This window comes from Aspergillus campestris (genome assembly GCF_002847485.1).
Source record: "Aspergillus campestris IBT 28561 chromosome Unknown P168scaffold_1, whole genome shotgun sequence".
Taxonomy (NCBI): Eukaryota; Fungi; Ascomycota; class Eurotiomycetes; order Eurotiales; family Aspergillaceae; genus Aspergillus; species Aspergillus campestris.
In genome coordinates this window covers 2,336,081-2,353,555 of record NW_020194336.1, presented here as the reverse complement: position 1 = coordinate 2,353,555, position 17,475 = coordinate 2,336,081, and the positions used below count along the sequence as shown (strand labels likewise).

The 17,475-nt window shown below is 51.4% G+C and overlaps 5 protein-coding genes across 5 annotated transcripts; 4 read left to right on the top strand and 1 right to left on the bottom strand.

Annotated features, from left to right (window-relative positions):
• Positions 1–58: 58 nt before the first annotated feature.
• Positions 59–1,512, bottom strand: P168DRAFT_17815 (uncharacterized protein). The gene is made up of 4 exons (XM_024832931.1): positions 1,369–1,512; positions 1,159–1,317; positions 593–1,099; positions 59–522 (listed from the first exon to the last, which is right to left on the bottom strand). The coding sequence occupies exons 1-4, from the start codon at positions 1,407–1,409 to the stop codon at positions 513–515; spliced, it is 717 nt and encodes a 238-aa protein (XP_024697106.1). The 5' UTR covers positions 1,410–1,512; the 3' UTR covers positions 59–512.
• A 1,075-nt stretch (positions 1,513–2,587) lies between these two features.
• P168DRAFT_323629 (uncharacterized protein) lies at positions 2,588–4,796 on the top strand. Its single transcript, XM_024840707.1, has 3 exons — positions 2,588–3,259; positions 3,321–3,912; positions 3,985–4,796. Exons 1-3 carry the CDS (start codon positions 2,831–2,833, stop codon positions 4,377–4,379), a joined length of 1,416 nt encoding a protein of 471 aa, XP_024697105.1. The 5' UTR covers positions 2,588–2,830; the 3' UTR covers positions 4,380–4,796.
• Positions 4,797–8,600: 3,804 nt separating this feature from the next.
• P168DRAFT_216807 (uncharacterized protein) lies at positions 8,601–10,511 on the top strand (the record flags this gene model as incomplete). The annotated part of the gene is made up of 2 exons (XM_024833084.1): positions 8,601–9,477; positions 9,532–10,511. Coding segments are annotated over 2 exons (1,857 nt in total), but the record flags the coding sequence as incomplete, so codon positions are not given.
• Positions 10,512–13,557: 3,046 nt separating this feature from the next.
• P168DRAFT_314596 (extracellular serine-threonine rich protein) lies at positions 13,558–15,267 on the top strand (the record flags this gene model as incomplete). The annotated part of the gene is made up of 4 exons (XM_024839800.1): positions 13,558–13,620; positions 13,672–13,848; positions 13,898–14,625; positions 14,685–15,267. The coding sequence occupies 4 exons, from the start codon at positions 13,558–13,560 to the stop codon at positions 15,265–15,267; spliced, it is 1,551 nt and encodes a 516-aa protein (XP_024697103.1).
• Positions 15,268–16,097: 830 nt separating this feature from the next.
• P168DRAFT_286624 (putative methyltransferase) lies at positions 16,098–17,425 on the top strand. The gene has a single exon (XM_024836381.1). The coding sequence runs from the start codon at positions 16,299–16,301 to the stop codon at positions 17,331–17,333; it is 1,035 nt and encodes a 344-aa protein (XP_024697102.1). The 5' UTR covers positions 16,098–16,298; the 3' UTR covers positions 17,334–17,425.
• Positions 17,426–17,475: the final 50 nt, after the last annotated feature.

The window sequence follows — 17,475 nt, the reverse complement described above, 5'->3', positions numbered from 1 at the left end:
CCCAGTATTCTGTTCCCGTTCACCACATCGATGGTATTCATGGCATACACTGAGCGTGCACGCAGAAAAGCAGAAAAGAACAGATAGATACATAAAAACCAGTCAGATCAAGGAGCGACAGCAGTTTGACTTGCGACGAAAAGAAAAATATATAAAAAAGAATCATTCGCTTGGAGCAACAAATAGCAGGCGCATGGCTTCATTAAAAAGGTAGTTTCGGCCAACCTCGAAGCGAATGCAGTATTATTAACAAAGGATTGACAAGAAGTGACAAGAGGTCATTCATCATTCGTTACCATGTTTGACTGGCATTCTGGGATTTGGCATGGTATGGCATGTATGGCATGGCGCGTGGCTGCTTTGGTTTGTTTGGGTTGCGAGACTTTTTTTTGTTCTTTTCTTTTGTCCTTTTTTGGTTTTTTTTTGCGTTTTAGTTGAGACTTTGCGAAAATGGGTAGGTAGGTCTGGGGTGTCTTTGTTGTGGCCGGTTGTGCGACTTGGAGAATCGGGGATTAGTCCATACTGGATGGTGAGGGTCATCAGTATAAGGTTGGTCTCGCTTTTTTTTAATATAGAACAGAGGAAAACTTACGGAGACTGCTCCATATCATCCATATGGTTACACATAGCCACAAACAAGTCAAAGAAGAACCTGTGCCCCATTTCCATCTCAAACTGCATGGTTCCACTGGTCTTGAAGATCTGGCGAGTTCGAATAATCATAGCCAAGTACCGCGCCCGCAGCTGGTACTCCGTGTCCGGCGTGTTGTCGTAGGCATAGCGCGCAGATTGCAGGATCACGCCGACGGGTAGGCCGGTCTGGAGGCCTTGCTTGCGAAGCGCAAGACGCTTGAGGTCCTCCATGCCGTACCTTTCTGCCGCGCAGTAGACCGCCGTGTCGCGGAGGACGACCTCCTTTGTGGCGGAGAGCGTGATGGTCGCTTCGCTAGATCCGCGGCTGCCGTAGCCGGGGGGCACGGTGGGGTCTTGCTGGGCGTTCTCGAGTTCCCACCCATCTTGGGTTTTGTTGCGCAGGAGACGGGGGAAGTAGTCCCCTTTGTATAGGAACTCGAGGATGCAAGACAGGATCTCGGGCTCCCTGAATTTGTTATTGATGATTCTTTATATAGTAGAAAAAGGGAGAAGGGAATGGATTACTCCTCTGGTAAGATCACCACCTTGTTGGTGTTGTCCTTTGCGAACTGGTCCTTGAGCAGCGCACCGAAGAAGGGAGCCCTAGAAAGGATGTCTTCGTGAGCCACGAACAGACGCTCCTCGGGGCTCACAACCAAGGTAACGATAGGGCTGATCAGGGGGCTATCACATTGTTAGTCTCAGCTGCAGGTCAATATGAAACAAACAAGGGACTCACTCCGTAGGAGACGGTGGTGGACTCTGCGTCTTCCCATGCATCTTTCCCTTCACCTTACCCTCCATCGTCTTCGACCGTGACGGCTTAACCCTAGTCGACTTTCCCACTCGACCCGTAGGACCAAAAGAACGTTTAGCCGCCGAACGACGGCCGCCGTCTACATCCATCAACCGGGTCAGGAACGACACAAGAGTCATCCAGACGTAGATACAAAGAAACGACAGAAGAACCCAAGCAAAGGGAAACAAGCGAGCGAGCTGGGGGTCAGGAGGAGGGCAAAAGAGGGCTGACGCTACCGGGTCATGCGCGGGATCATCGCATGAGGGGATGAGCCTTGGAAGCGTTCCATCCAAGACGAGACTCCCCTCTGAGCCGCAGGGCTTCATATGAAGGAGGGATATGAAGACCCTGGGGACATCGAGGGAGGATGACACGTCCTAGGTAGGAAGCTTGCCGCGTACGCACAATCCAGATCCCACCATCCACGGGTAGAGGGTGAAAACAGGCTTGCGTGCGCGGGGATCGGTCGACTCTGGGCCTGAGGAAGAAAGAGAGAAAGAATACGAAGCTGGAGAGGATGAGATGACGACGAGGAGGCTAGGCAGAGATCATGTGATATCATGCAGGTGATGCGATTGTGTTCCTGATTGGTGTGTTCGTCTGCTGCCTATAGTGACATCTACCGGAGATATAAACCAGAGTACGGAGTAGTAGGATGATACATTGAGTACATGGAAAGAATTAATGTCCTGCACATCATGAAGATCATAAGATTACAATATACTCTGCAAATATATATATTGGATTCTGTTGTTGCTCCAATTTGACTCCTACGTTATAATAGGCACCTCATTCCCCGCACTTCAAGGTGCGCTCTCATACTTCGACACTTTGCTCAAAGAACACTACAACCATCAATATAACTATTTATTAGGTATCTTATATAAAGTACTTAGCATCCTCAAACTAATCTCAATATAACGAAGACATCCACACTGCGATCGTCGATCCAAAGCCCAACCAACCAATGACATCCCATCCCCCCCACTGGAATGAGGGGAAATCGTGGCGAATGCAAGTAGTGGCGCAGGCCCATGTGGCGCACGGCTCATGCGCGCCTCAGGCCCAGGTAGTGATATCATCGCCTGATCCGCCCAGCCCTCGAAACATGGATGGTCTGTCTGGTCTGGTCTTTGTTATGCAGCGCGCAGGGATGCAAGGTGGCCATCTTAATTTAAAGAGGGGGTTTCATCATTTATCGGGCTGATATCCTAATTGATTGATTGGATTAATTTACTTCTTTTTCTTGTCTCCTCTGTTAGAGATACTACTACTTACTATTCATGTCTTTGATGTCTCTTATGACATACTACTACAGTAATTAGCACAGCCCAGCCTCCTCATCTCCCCCACGTCTTCTCAGCAGAGTCAACCAGAGTCAGGCACCGAAGAAGTAAAATGCAGCAATTCAAGAACTGGGGCCGCCAGTCACAGCGCAGACCGTCCCAGCCTCCTATTCTAACCCCCGAAGATGAAGCCTTTCTCCGAACTATCACGTCCGAGGATACGCGCCAGCCTCCCGTGTCGCCTCCTACCGAAGAGGCGCCGGCAAATCGCGACGTACAGACCCCTATCAGCCCGGTCGAGCCGGTCGCAGGAAAGATCCAACCCTCGGTTTCGCCGGGTGAGGAGTTTGGGAGAGAACTAGGAGAGGAAGAGAGAAGGAAGACACTCGAGAAGGAGGAAGCGGAGCAGAAGGCAAAAGCAACGCCCAAGGATCGCAGGGCCAGTCATGTGCCGGCAGGGTCTTCTAAAACAGATAAACCTCCGGTAGAGAAGAAATTGAATCCACTGAGTTGGTTCAGAAGGAAGAGTCCCGAGAAGAAGGTATGACGCTTCCCCTCTACATTGCCTCAATATCCACGCGCTCACCCTATTGCGCCCACAGAAAAGTGAACCAGAAAAGAATGCCACAACCGATATCCCCAAGAACGCGCCCGTTGACAGCGCAGCCGACGCCGAAGTGAAGCAAGAAACCGAGGATATGACGGAGATCCTGGAACGTCTGAACCTAGCGGCGGACAACAACAACGTTTTCTCCTTTAGCGACGAGACGCAGGAGCTGCTGCGGAAATTCACGCTAATCTTCAAGGACCTGATCAACGGCGTCCCAACCGCCTACCATGATCTCGAAATGCTGCTGACCAACGGCAACCGGCAGCTCCAGAGCACCTATTCGCAGCTCCCGGGCTTCCTGCAGAAGCTAATCGAGAAGCTTCCGGAGAAATGGACGGATACCCTAGCCCCGGAGATTCTCGCCGTCGCGGGCGAACGAGCGGCCAAGAGTGGCATGAATATCGAGAATGTCGGCAAGGCAGCCGCTGCTGCCAATAAGATGGGCATTCAGGTGCCGAGCTTGAAGGAGCTTGTTGGAAAACCGGCTGCTGTCGTGGGGATGCTCCGGTCTATTGTGGCTTTCCTGAGGGCTCGTTTCCCTGCTGTGTTGGGGATGAATGCCCTTTGGTCGTTGGCCTTGTTTAGTATGACACTGCGTTCTCTGGTTCTTTCTTTCACTGTCTACGTGCGAAGCTGACGTATATCCACCCGATTAGTACTCCTGTTCGTGCTGTGGTACTGCCATAAACGCGGTCGCGAGGTCCGTCTCGAGAACGAACGCCTCGTCACCGAGGAGGAGATCGGGAAGATGAACGAGGATTCTCCGGAGGAGCGAATTCGTGCTACTCAAACTCTTACTACTACCGCGCCGCAGGGTGCGTCCGCCGCTGAAATCCGCGACGGAATCAAACAGGCGCAGGAAGCCCGACAGACGCCCCAGGAGACAGCTTCGACTCCGGCTGAGAGCAGCCAAAAGAAAGAGAAAGAGAACGAAGCACCGGATACACCTGCGAAGCCGACGCGGTCCAAGTCAAGATTGTCGATATTCGGTCGACCACATCCGAAACCTGCGCTTGATCCAAAGGATGTCCAACCATATCCTGGAACATAACCACCTCCTTGATTTTTTTTTTTTTTTGATTTTTTGATTTTTTCTTATTCTTTTTGTTATTCCTTTGGATATCTTGGCTATTTATCATATGATACTATACCCATTTCTCCTTTTGCAACGATACTACGAAACCATGTTTATTTACTCTTGATTTTTTTCCCTTCTGTTTTCTCTCAATTTTCTAGAATGATTTCCTCCCGTTTCTAATAATAAGATCCGCAAATTGGCACCAAACCCACAATTCTGATTCATCTAAACCGTCACATGAGCCATGGTTTAGCATCAAATAGCGCGGGACACTGGGCCCCGGGTGGCGACTTTGAAACTCATGATCATAATTTTTCCACCGTCTTATCGTAGCCGGGGGGTGTTTTCCACTATGAGATCAGAGGGGCGTCAATCTTCGATTAGGGGAAGACATTAACACTAGCTTGGATTCATGTCAGGTAACACCACTAATATAGCCAACTTCTTCCCAACGTTCTCTTCATTCATATATCTGTAGAGTGTAGACTCAAGTCTTGCCGGATACTGCCGTCCAGCCATATGGCAAATCGTACATCAAGTTCTCGGCATCAAAGTAACTGCGGGGTGCAGCTAATCCCGAGTGGTAAATACTGCTGTCCCCATTGGCCAATGAGTGTGCTGGTTGATGCCGATCGGGCGTCTCCACCGTCAGCCACCGATTGCGATAGAACCGAAGTATGTAAGGTAAGGTAAGCGTGGTATCGCAGGATGAAGGCGGACCAACGTCGGCTCCGGTACTTCCACCCTGAGAGGAGACTATAGGAATCCTACGTACTTGTCATCACGGTTTTGATTTCAGTTAATGGCGGTGCCTACTACTTAATATGGATTGTGGCGAGTTTGGAGTAAATGTGAGGCTCATGGATCCATGAGAATTTCTTTCTTCCGGGAGTTGGGCCACTGGATACGTACTTCAATTAGGAAGTAATACCTATGGTAAGGTATGCTCCAAGCCACGAGGCCGCCGCCATCTCCGAGCACCGCATGAAGTGTGAGTACTTGAGTATGGGTGGACCATGTTGGGAACTCCTGAATAGTTTCCGTTTTAGGATGCGGCAAACAGACCCGCCCATATCACGACACTCTGGTCTCTACCGTACCCCAAACACATGGCCCAGCTATGGCCCAGCAGACGGCAAGACACCCAAGGCAGTTTCCGATAGCTAACGCAGCTAACAGCCCCCAAGCACCTAAGCAAGATACAGACAGTTGTCTCCCTCCTTACCGCTCTTTCAACCCAATCATATCCCAGCATCGCGCATCATGCATGTCAGTACCCCTCTTTTTGTTCTTGATATCCACTCTGGAGTTGTCTTTGCAGATGGATAGGTAAGTAGGTAGGTAGGTAGGTAGATACCTTGCTCGATACTACCTTACCTCTAGGAGGCTGGTGAGGTTTTAGTTCAGGGCTTTTTACCTACTGCACTGAGGCGCGCTAAACGGACGGCGTGGCCTGACGGTAGTGGTTTGATATTGGTCTGGGTTTCTGGGTTCTCTTCCGCGATGGCGTCTGGCGGTGGCAGCTCACCTTGGCTGGCTTGCTGGCCTGTGTTTGGGCTTGGTTTAATCTTCCGAGAGCTAGATGAGTAGGTGGTGTCCTGCATGCGAGTTCGGATTGGGGTTCAATGTTCTGGAGCTGGTTCTTTGGTTTTCAATGCGCTGGTTGGAGCATATACTCTTTAATTCATGGAGTAGCTTGGACATGTGTAGAGGTCGCGGTACTTGAGCTAATTGTACCGAATTGAGACATGCTATTTGGGTTCTGCTGAATCCGTGAGCTTCCGTTGCTATTGCATATAGAGTGTATTCCATTAAAGTCTAGCGGAGGCAGTAACTTAAAAAATATATACTGCCTCAGGCCATACTTATGGTATATTACAGCTGTGTAATGCGGATAGTTGTCCAATACTACCCTGACAATCGACTACCAAGCTCCATTTTCAAACCCCAAATAATTGAATTGCACCAGATCATTCGCTACCTGCAATTTATCTAATTTCTTATGGCGGTTGCTGTTGGCGCCAAGGCAGCGGACCAACAACTAGCCGCCATCACCAATCTAGACGGTAAAATACAGACTAACCATATGGGAATCAATAACGTGTTTGCTAAATTGGGTTGATTGCTTTGGCCACGTATAACGTTCGACGATCTGAGCCGCAGATCGTGGAGTCGAAGACATCAACATCTAGTAAGAAATTGCTTCCTTGTAGAGGAAGATGCATCGAGCTTGAGTTATCAGAACCCTGCCCCTCGTCTGATATGTCACCTCCAACTGGGTTTTAAACAGGAGTTGATCATGATGTCGACAAACAGAATTCGTGCAGGGAGCACGGTTCAAGGAATGTCCCCTTCCCGACAGGGATTTCAGTAATACAGTTACTGGTGATACTCTAGTAATACAATGGGGGACGCTTCGTCTGTCGCATACCCACAGGGAAGCCCCTCCCATTCTTGACTTCCAGGAGCCTCTGCAATGAAGGTTCGGATCGATCTGCACCAACTCCTGCATACCTCTGATCGAATAGCTCACAAAATATATAATTGGGACTGCTTCTATTCTAAATCCGGTCCGTATTCCATCCACGTTTACAACAACTGTACCCCTCATCGAGTCATAACCCGAGTAACAGACATGGTCCGTGTATTTGTAGCTTTGATCGGCTATGAGTCACTATGACTCTCCTAACAATGCACGCGAATGGGTGGAGGCACTGGAGACGCAGAACGAGCGGGTCAAGTCGTGATTGTCTGCGTTGGTGCTGGATCCTCATACCTTGGTAGTAGGTACTAGTCGGTAGCCCATCTGCAGATTCAGGTACCCAACGGGGAGCGGAGGGGAGCGGGAAGTCTGTACATCAGTGGCATGCTACACCCACGGTCTAAGTTCTCTCTGTTACTTTTCCGAAGTTCCAGTACAAGCCACTGACTCAACAGAGCCCCTTGGAACTTTGGCAGGATGAGTCGAAAAACTCCTAGATTCATGACCCCTCATCATTCTCATGGTTGCCTCGAGTGGATCAGGAAGATCTATGACTGATCCATTAGTTTGATGAGTGTCAGGTTTGCCCCTCCACTCACAGAATGGTGTGATTGGTTCAATATAGAGAAAGCGCTTGACAAGAATCAGTGGAAGAGAGGAAAGGAAAAGAAAAAAAAATTACCAGTAGAGAACCATGAACATGAGGAAAAATGGAATGAGGGTAAAATGCGGTGAATGACGAGGAACCAATGGATAGGGATGTTTTACCAGACATTCACCAATCACTCCCGGGCCCAAGACCCACTGGAAAACTCGACCCGCCCCAGAGCTCTCTAGGGTCAGTCCCGCCTTAGTCCGCCCCCCGAGAAGGCCCGTTCTGTCCTGTAATACTAGTGATACTACGGCCGGCGCCACGCCCACTTGCAATGCCAGTGGGTACGGAAGCAGATCTTCTGTTGGCCTCCTCGCTCATCTTTTTTTCCCGGCCTTTCTCCTTCTCTCCCACCCCTCATCACTGCCATTGTTCAACACGACTCTTTACTTCCCCCTCAAATACCATATTCAAAACATTCTTATTATTCTAAACCAGATATTGTCAAGTGTTGCCAAAGATGGCTTTCGTTGAGCTGTAAATCCCTCGCTGGGGAGAAACGGCAGTCTTTTCCCCTGCCCTCCCCAGTCCTGCAGCTCCGAGTATCAAATCTTGACTTGACATATCTGTTCCTCTTTCGACGCACGGTTCAAGAAACGTCGGAATTGCCCCTCTATCACTTCACAGAAGAAGCACTTGGTCGTCCCACTTTGGACGTGAGTGCTTTCGTGGTTGCAATCAATCTCGACTTTCAATCTCCCCCTCTTCCCTCCGATCCCTCCCTCCTCACCTCCGATCCTTCTCTCCCACTCGACTTTACGATACAACGGATTGTCTCTTTCTCTTCCGGGCTGTGCCGATATACAGTCTACTCAATAAGAAAAGCGAAAGACAAAAACCAAAAGACTAAAATAAATTGGGACCGTCTGAAGTCTCTGACGCAGTGGCCTCAGTCTCGCGCAAACTCTAACAGCACCAAACCACAAACTCAAATTTACTTATATTGGATCAACCCCCCTTATTGAAATAAGGGTGCACATTCATCATGTCACCTCACCAGTCGTCAAAGCGCCTGGGCGCCAAGGAAATCCATCGCAATTCCAGCCCTCTATCCAACTTTTCCCCGAAACGTCTGAGCAAGGCAGTGTCGCTGGGTCCTCTCAGTTCGGACCGCAAACGAAGAGCGTCGTCGTCCGTCTCTAGCGTGTCTTCTGTCTCCTCGATTGAACTTAGCGACGATGCGAACGATTCCGAGGAGGATGCCGATGACGAGGATGAACGACAGGCTGTGCGGGTTTCGTCGTACGGTCGTCGCGAACGGTCTCATAAGGCGGGATTAAAATCGAAAAAGCGGTCGAGGAAGATGAGAGAGTCGGATGACGACGGGTACGATGGCCAAAGAAGTGGCAACGATGATGACTCGGAGGACAGCTCCGACGATATCTACGCAGCGGTGGACTACATTAGTGACGGGGACGATGGGGAAGACGGCGATGTGGAGAAAATGGAGGAGATGATGATTATGGAATCCGAGACGGAACAGGGGTTTGCTCCCTTTGCCGCGACTTCCGGTGGAGATGCCGAAGCTTGGACGGGCCCGAACGTCTTTGAGGATCATATGCTTCTGTCGACCGCCTCCTTCTTCGACGAGGATCAGCTCTACAGTGCGATGCAGACGTTCGGAGACAATGAGCTCGCCAGCGAGACGGCCGTGGAGACACCGGTGCCGCGGCGTGTGCATTTCGAAGAGTATTCCGACTCTTCTTCGGACAGCGATTCTCACACCGAGGATGAGATCCCCAGCGACTTTTTGCAGCAGGACTCGCTCGATCCGCAACTGCGACGGATGATCGAGAGTGACAATGAAACCTACAAGCGCCATCATCGTCGGCAGTCCGAGGAGATGTTCGCCGAGTCGGATTATGGCCATTCCAACATTTACCACGTAGAGTCCGACGCCGCTGCATCCGAGGGATCCGAGTCGAGCGGCTATGAGAGTATGCAGGAAGCCTTCAGTTCCCTTCCGATCCTTTTACTGACCTGATTTGAAGCCGATGATGGCGAGACTACAGACGAAGATCTTCCGCCCCCGGCGACCATCACCCATCCGCGATCGATTCTCCGTCGCGACTCCTCTGCCTCGCTGGCCCCGACGGCGGATGACAAGAGTGATACCCCTTCTCGTCGACGGGGTCCCGTCATGGGGACGTTCGTCGCAGACCCTCACAAGCCGGTCGCCCTGGTGGACTGCACTGGCAAGCACCTGGTGATTATACCCGCCTACGCATCGTCCCGCCATGATTGGTTGGAGTCCACGACGAACAGCAACTGTAACACGGCCAACAATAGTCCGCGGGCGACCACGATGCATCTCGTAGACGAGAGTGATACGGATGCTCTCGTCTCACCCAGCCATATTGACTTGAGTCCCATGCTGGCCTCGAGTGCCAACCTCATGATGACAGCCCTCGGGAATGATATCGCTCCCGGCGGTCAGGTCATGGGCCCCCCCGAGGCATTCTACCCGTCGCAGGAGTTCACCATTGATAGTTCCTTCGAGGACGATGAGGATGAGGATCCCGAGTCGGTTCTAAATGTGAACGACTTCATCGACTTCGGCGATGGGTCGTCCGACGACGACGACATGGAGAAGGCGTCTGAAGACGACATCCTCGCGTCGCCGATGGCGCCTCCCTCCATCCACACCGCTGCGGGCACGCCGACCCCCAGCCGCTGCGAGGAGATGCAGCCGGCGACCAGTGCGGAGCGATTCCTCAACCACCTGGACCAGGGCATCGTCACGGCCTTCCGCCGAAACCACAATCGCTACCAAGCCCTGCTACGCCTTCCCCAGCACCGAGAGTTCATGCCCGCCAATTCCCCCTCCCGGGCGACCAGCGTGTTCCGACATGCGCGCCATGCGGACCAACGCACGCCGACGCGGAAACGCAAGGCTGGTGGGTACACGGGGGGCGAAGCTGTCCGACGCAAGCTCATGGATGCCCACCGCCGCGGCCAGCTCCCTTTCTAAATTATCCACAACCCCGAGATCCAAAGGAACGAACCACGCCCCGAGGGGGTGTGTCACCGGTTGCCTTGTGCACCGTGGCTTGTGGCACCATGACCTTTGATGACCACTGACGACGCTTGAGTCCCGCTTTATTTCCGAAGACCAATCGACACTTTTTTTCTTTCTCCTTCCCATAACATCTCGATTGCATCCAGTCGTCTTTGATGAGATCGACGCACCTTGCGGGACGGGTGTCGACGACAGGGTTCCTGCAGCCGACCGTCTGGGACGGTCGGTTCGGTTTTACATTGAATTTCTGATCGGGGAATAGACTTACTCCACTGGGACATAATCCTGGAAAAAGTTGATGAAGTACGAATTTTTTTTTTTTTCCTTATCTTTTTTCTTTCTTTCTTCCCATTTCTTTCTTTCTTTCTCATATCACGAACATAAAGTCAAGCCATATGGCATGTATGTATGTATGTGATTGATTGACGGGTGGATGGATGATAGTAAATTCCCCTTGGAAAGTCAGAGGAAAGATAACGTTCTCCCCCTTTCCTGGCTGTTTGTTTATTTTTTTTTGTCATGTCAGCGTCCAAGCCTGTTTGTTTAGAATACCTATCAAGCAAAAATCTGAATACCTATTCATTATAATTCTTCTTCCTAGTATAGTAAGAGATTACTGATATCTTGCATGTAGAGTAAGGCTAGATAGTAGACGCTAATGTATGCAACATGCTCTGATATTTGACTTGGGTGCATCAAGTACACAATCTAGATGATTGCATGAGGTTTGTACGTACGTAAAAATACTATCAGATCGGATCTGTCCCACTGAACATCAGGTCCTCTAAACTGTCACGATAAATCACTCGCTCTAAAAAATGGCCCGGGTCCGCTCCAGCGCCGGTGATAATGCCATTGACTGCCAGCCCATTCCACCGTTGGTGGATGTCGTGAAGGTTCATAGGCGTCATGTTCAGGTGCAAATACCAGTGTGGGGGTTGTTGTGGTCTAGCCCATTGTTGCGCTATGCCGAGGAATGTTGAGATCGGTATTTGGTCGGGCTTGGCATGATGAAATACCAACACCACCTCACGCCTGACCTAGGCCGTTGGATAAGGTTCTGGCTCTGGCTGAGAAGGGTTTGGTGTCAGGTAAGGGTGTTCTTGAAGGGAGTGATCATGGTGAGGATGAAGAGACTAAACAGAAGTTGGGGAAGAAAAGCCGAGTAAGGGGATATAGAATCCCGTGATCAGTCTCTGCCCTGAGATATCTGGTCGTGATGTACGGGGTTAATCATTGGAAGGAGGTCATGGCAGGAGTACAACACACTTGAGTGAGATATTTATTGATCAAGTATTGGTCCGTGTTTCTGGCACGGTCTGGTCACCCTCGAGGCCATCAAGGATAGAACCAAAGGGATAAAGTCAGTAGATTGGTGGCGCCTATTACCACAATAATTTCAGTAACACCGGAGCCACTCCATCCGAGATTTCCCCAGATAGTATCTGTAAGTAAGCTGTCTTTTTCCCCATACGACATATCCTCCGATCAAGGAGTAGTATATTTGGCCACCCAACTCTCTAGCCGAAACAAGGAGACATACGTCAACGGGCACAAACAAAGGATAAAAGACGCATGGTACGACATGCGGAAGGTGGCAGAGAGCTGCATCTTGCATGATGTGGTTGAAGTGGGGGGAGGGCTAGACTTGGAGTGTCTTGCCTTGTCTTGTTTTTTGTTTGGATGATTCTTGTTTTGTTCGATTCTAATTTAGGGTTTGTGCGGTGGGTTGGATTTGTTGATTATACTGGTTTACATGTTGATGTCTCATGATTGATGTGTCATGTTCTCATCATTACTTTTCTTTTTAACACATTAGAATAAAATGAAAAGAGAAAAAAAAAAAAAAAAAAGAAGAGAACAATAAATGACAGCGGCTACAATATGCATTACCATCTCAGCGGCAAACGTCTTCTTCACCAGACCGGACCAAAGGGGAATCTTTTCTAACCGCCAGGACAAAGGTGAAGAAGTCATTCGGAAGGAAATCCCCGTCACACTGGCTAAAGTCTATCCTGGATTCTTCTTCAGCTCCTAATAATAGTCATCGGGTCAGACCAATGTCTTGACCCTCGAGTGGGCGAGACGCCCATCTATTATGTTTTGATTAATATCATTTGGTTGATTCTTTTTTAGACAGACAGCAAAACAGAAGATGGTTTCGTTTCCATCAATATCATGAATTCAACTGATCAATTATCTTCCCAACCTTCTCAAGACCAGACAGACAGACACCGATGATGTGTCAACTGGATGCAAACATGTATCACTACCTGAGCATGTCTAGCCCTGTCTAGGATCAACGAGATCGTCCACCTGATTGGCCGCCACGTCGGCAACCATGGAGAGAAACGAGTTCGTGTGGAGGATGCCAGACAATGGCCGAAGCCTTCCATAACCCCACGGATGATGGAAATTCTCGCGATTGGTGGTGTGGCTGCATGTTCCTGCACTAGTCGGCCAACCACGCTCCTCCATTGGTGTCATCCAGGGCCAGAACGGTGATACCTGGGCAGATTGTCTTACCGTTTCTTGCTTGTCCTGGCTAGGAATCCAATCATTCCTTTCATCCACTGGATCCCTGGAGCTTTCGATGTCTCATGCGGTTTCTTTGGGGATTCTCTCCGGATCAGTCGCGAGCCTAAGCCCTAATTATCTGTCTGCCATGTTTCCCCCATTGGTACCTGATCAGTGCCGGACATGGCTTTCTTTAAAGAGTCCCCCATCTCCATTCAGTTCCTCTCTTTTTCTTCGTCTTTTGATTGTTCTCTCATTCTTTCTCTACATCGTTCGTTTGGTCCCGTCAGTCGTAGACTGCTCGTTTCTTCTTCTGCTACACATCCATTCGTTTAACCCTAACCCTACCAGGGGATCACTCGTTATCTCTGCTGGCAGCATAGAGTCTCCTATTGTTCGTTTGATTCATTGTTATTGCCAGTCTCGATACTAGACTTCCACTGTTTTCAACAACTCTTCACGAATCAACAGATTCCTCATCATGCGGGCCATCGCTCTCATCTCCCTCCTCCCTCTGGCGGCCCTCGCCCATCCTCAGGGCCTCGTACGTCTCCTCATTCTCCTCAAGTATATCTAGACATGCTGATTGATCCAGTGGTGGGGCACCGACACCTGCTACAACAGCCCAGACAACACCGACAACGAATGCTCCGACCATCAGAGGGCAGGCTTTGACTGGTCAGACCTGGCCGATGGAGCCTTTTCCTCTTACGGCGGCTTCGACTTCAGCGGCTTCCTGTCGGGCATGGGCTTCGGTGGCTCTGAGTCCGGGGTACGTCTTTGTCTCACCTAGACTTCCCTAAACCAACTAACATCCCCAGGGCCGATGCATTTCGGGTAAACTCTCTCGGAGCAGCGCTGCCTCCCTGGTGATCTCCGCTGGTGTAGACATCGACGCTTTCTCCATCACCAACCTCAAGGTCTCCACCTCCGTCGAGACGGAGATACACATCGTCTATGGCATGCCCGACGGTTCCACCTGCCGAGATACGGCGTGGTGCTCGACCGAGGCCGAGGACGTGAGCAACGACCAGTGCGGTGGCGCCATCTCCGTTGGGTTTGAACTCCCGGAGAACAGTGACAGCGAGGACTGCGATTTGGACATCCACCTGATTGACTTTGATTGCTCTCCGGGCCCGAAGCCCCCGGGTGGTGGCCATGAGCATCACCCCGGTCCTCTGCCCACGCCCCCCTCCCTTCCCACCCCGTCCGTCCCCGGGATTCCTGGCTTCAGCACCCCGGTGATTCCACCCCCGGCGATCCCCACCCCGGTAATCCCGTCGCACGGAACTACCCCCCCGGTGGGCCCCATCGTGACGCCCCCGGTTCCCACGAGCATCCCGGTTCATATCCCTCCTCCGTCTAGCGTGGGGCCCAGTAGCGGCCCCTCTTCGCCGCCCGAGGGCCATACTACCACCGTGGTGACCTACGAGACCGTCACCACCTGCCCGGTCACCAACACCATCACCTCCGGCGCGTCTGTCACCACCGAGGTATCCAGCACGGTCTCCACCATCACTCTGACCTCGACCTCAACCATCTGCACCAAGTGCGCCAATCCCCCGACGCCAGGCGTGCCCACCGGCGTGCTGCCCACCTCGACCCCAGCCCCACCAGCCCAGACCACTACCGTGGTGACCTACGAGACGGTGACCACCTGCCCGGTAACGACAACAATCACATCCGGCACCACGACCTCCACATCCGTCTACACAACCGTCTCAACAGTGACCCTCACTTCAACCGACACCATCATCCACCCCACGGGCCCCCGACCTCGCCCCCTAACCCTCCATCGCACCCTAACCCTCCGTCGCACCCTAACCCTCCCTCCGAATGCCCCACCGTGGTCCCCAAATGCATCAACACCTGGCTCGACCTCCCCAAATGCGACTCCAACGCCGACACAACCTGCTTCTGCCCGTCGTCAGACTTCACCTCCAAAGTCATCTCCTGCATCCAAGCCTGGGGCTCCTCCGCCGCCGAGATCCAGTCCGCGCTTTCCTACTTCACAGGCATCTGCGCCGCCTTCGTCCCCACAAACCCAGGCATCGTCACCGCCGTCCCAACAACAATCACCCTAGGCCCAGTCCCCAAGCCAACAGGCGCTGCCCCTATTCCCAACGGACCCCCGGCGCCCCTGGCCCCGGCCCCGGCCCCGGCCCCGCCCCCGCCCCCTGCACAACCCTAACATACTCCACCTACACGGTGACCGTCCCGCAAGTGGGCTTCAGCACGAGCGCAGGCGTCTCCACCACGAGTGTAGGCCTGATCCCGGGCCCGGCTCCTACGGGCGTCATCCCGGGGAACACAGCGACGCGTATCCCCAACCCGTGGACGGCGTCTTCTACGCTAGCTACCCACCGGGGTGGTAGCTCGACCGCTGTGGCGGGGCCGACTGAGACGCCTCCAATTTTGTCGAATGGTGGGTCGAAGACGGTTGTGTCTGGGGTTTGGGCGGTGGGGGTTGCTGTTTTAGTTGGGTTTGTGTAGTTGTTTCTTTTTTTGAGATGGGGACGGGGTTGGGTAATCTACGTTTCAGATTGTCAATGTGAATAGTGTATGTAGATTGGACTGGTTGGTCAGTTGGTGGAGGTGGGTGGTGTATTATGCTGATAGGTATATACTTTTTGACTTAATTATGGTTTATTTGACTTGGTGGTTTCTATGAGTATTATAACTGCAAATAAAGTCTAAGAATCCATCTACTAGAGCAGTAGGCAGCCTACACGAGGACAACAACAATAGTAGCAGTTTACTGAACCTGATTTCCAATCCAACCCTAACAACAGGAACAGGTCCCCCAATCCTCCGACAGGTTACTACTACCTACGTCAACAATGATATCTAATAGATCCTGAAAATACTACAAAAAAATAAATATTGAAAATCAAAATCGAATTAAAAAGATATAATGACAAATCCCCCCCCGCCACTCAACTCAGCACATAAAGAAGAACGAGAGACGGAGAGATAAATCATCATCTGACGTCATAATACCCCGCGCTGGTTGCTAAGCAAGCACGTAATATCGGAGAGATATGGTCTGAATAGCTTCATATTATTAATTGCTGTTTTGCTGTATATAAATGATCATCATCTTCAATCTTTCGTACTTGTTATTATCTATCTATCTATCGATCTATACATACATACATACATACATACATCTGTCTACTTATCTATCCATACAAGACTCACATACAACAAGCAGTAACCAATATGTCTACTACAACAACAACTACCACTACCACTGCTCCTCCTCCTGCTACCTCTTCTCCTACTACTACCACTCCTACAGCGTCTACAATCCCCCGCGGCCCCATAACAGTCCCCCTCATCTTCTACCACCCCCCACCAGACAACTCCACCCCCTACAACTACGTCGAGACCCCGCCAAAAGGGTACCCCCAGCGCAACTTCACCGAAGCAGCGCACGACGTGCACCTAACCGACATTCGCCCTCCTCACCACTCCCAAGACAAAGAAGACCAACAACAAGAGTTAAACAAATACACCCTCCAAACCCACGCCTTCCAAATCCACCGCCACATCCCCACATCCACAACCTACAGCACCTTCACCTCCGACACCTCCGTCCAACAAACCTACTACCCCGAAGTCTCATCCCTCCTCCTCTCGCACGTCCCCAGCGCAAAGAAGGTCATAATCTTCGACCACACCATCCGCCGCGACATAGACGGGGCCGCGCGAAAACCCGTGCAGCGCGCGCACGTCGATCAGACTGCCAAGGCAGCCGCCGAGCGGGTGCGTCTGCACGTCGAGGATAAGGAAGAGGCGGAGTGGATATTGCGGGGCGGGATGCGGTATCGGATTGTGAATGTTTGGAGGCCGCTTAATGGGGCGGTGGAGAGTGCGCCGTTGGCGTTTGCGGATGCGGGGAGTGTTTTTGATACCCCCTCATCATCATCATCATCATCATCTTCTTCTTCTTCTTCTTCCTCTGGTCCTACTTCTGGGGCAGCGGAAGAAGGGGGGGAGGGTGACTTGGTAGCAGTCGAACACCGCTACCCGCACCGCACGGGCGAAACGCTGCAAGTAAAGTTCAACCCCAACCAGCGGTGGATGTATCTCTCCGGGATGGAGAACCATGAGAGGCTGCTGCTGCAGTGCTCTGATAGTGAGGGGGACGGGGTGGGGCGGAGGGTGCCGCATACTGCGTTTTGGGATCCGAGGACGGTGGAGGGGGCGAAGCCGAGGGAGAGTATTGAGGTTAGGGCTTTGGTTTTGGGATGAGATGTATTTGGGGGGATTCTTCTTTTAATATATGATATAGCAAGTTGGTTGTTTTTGATTTACCCTGCTGTAGCTCTTGGTAGTGTGATATGTTATACCTTTGGAATATGTGATTTTTGAGTAGGTAATACAGTGATACGTT

Bases quoted from the DNA above. Each gene is read 5' to 3' on its own strand.
- P168DRAFT_323629 (XM_024840707.1), top strand. From the start codon at position 2,831: ATGCAGCAATTCAAGAACTGGGGCCGCCAGTCACAGCGCAGACCGTCC. The intron at 3,260-3,320 runs GTATGACGCTTC...TTGCGCCCACAG, and splicing joins GGAAGAGTCCCGAGAAGAAG to AAAAGTGAACCAGAAAAGAA. The intron at 3,913-3,984 runs GTATGACACTGC...CCACCCGATTAG, and splicing joins TTGGTCGTTGGCCTTGTTTA to TACTCCTGTTCGTGCTGTGG.
- P168DRAFT_286624 (XM_024836381.1), top strand. From the start codon at position 16,299: ATGTCTACTACAACAACAACTACCACTACCACTGCTCCTCCTCCTGCT.
- P168DRAFT_17815 (XM_024832931.1), bottom strand. From the start codon at position 1,409: ATGGGAAGACGCAGAGTCCACCACCGTCTCCTACGGAGTGA. The intron at 1,318-1,368 runs GTCCCTTGTTTG...ACAATGTGATAG, and splicing joins CACCGTCTCCTACGGAGTGA to CCCCCTGATCAGCCCTATCG. The intron at 1,100-1,158 runs GTAATCCATTCC...TAACAAATTCAG, and splicing joins GTGGTGATCTTACCAGAGGA to GGAGCCCGAGATCCTGTCTT.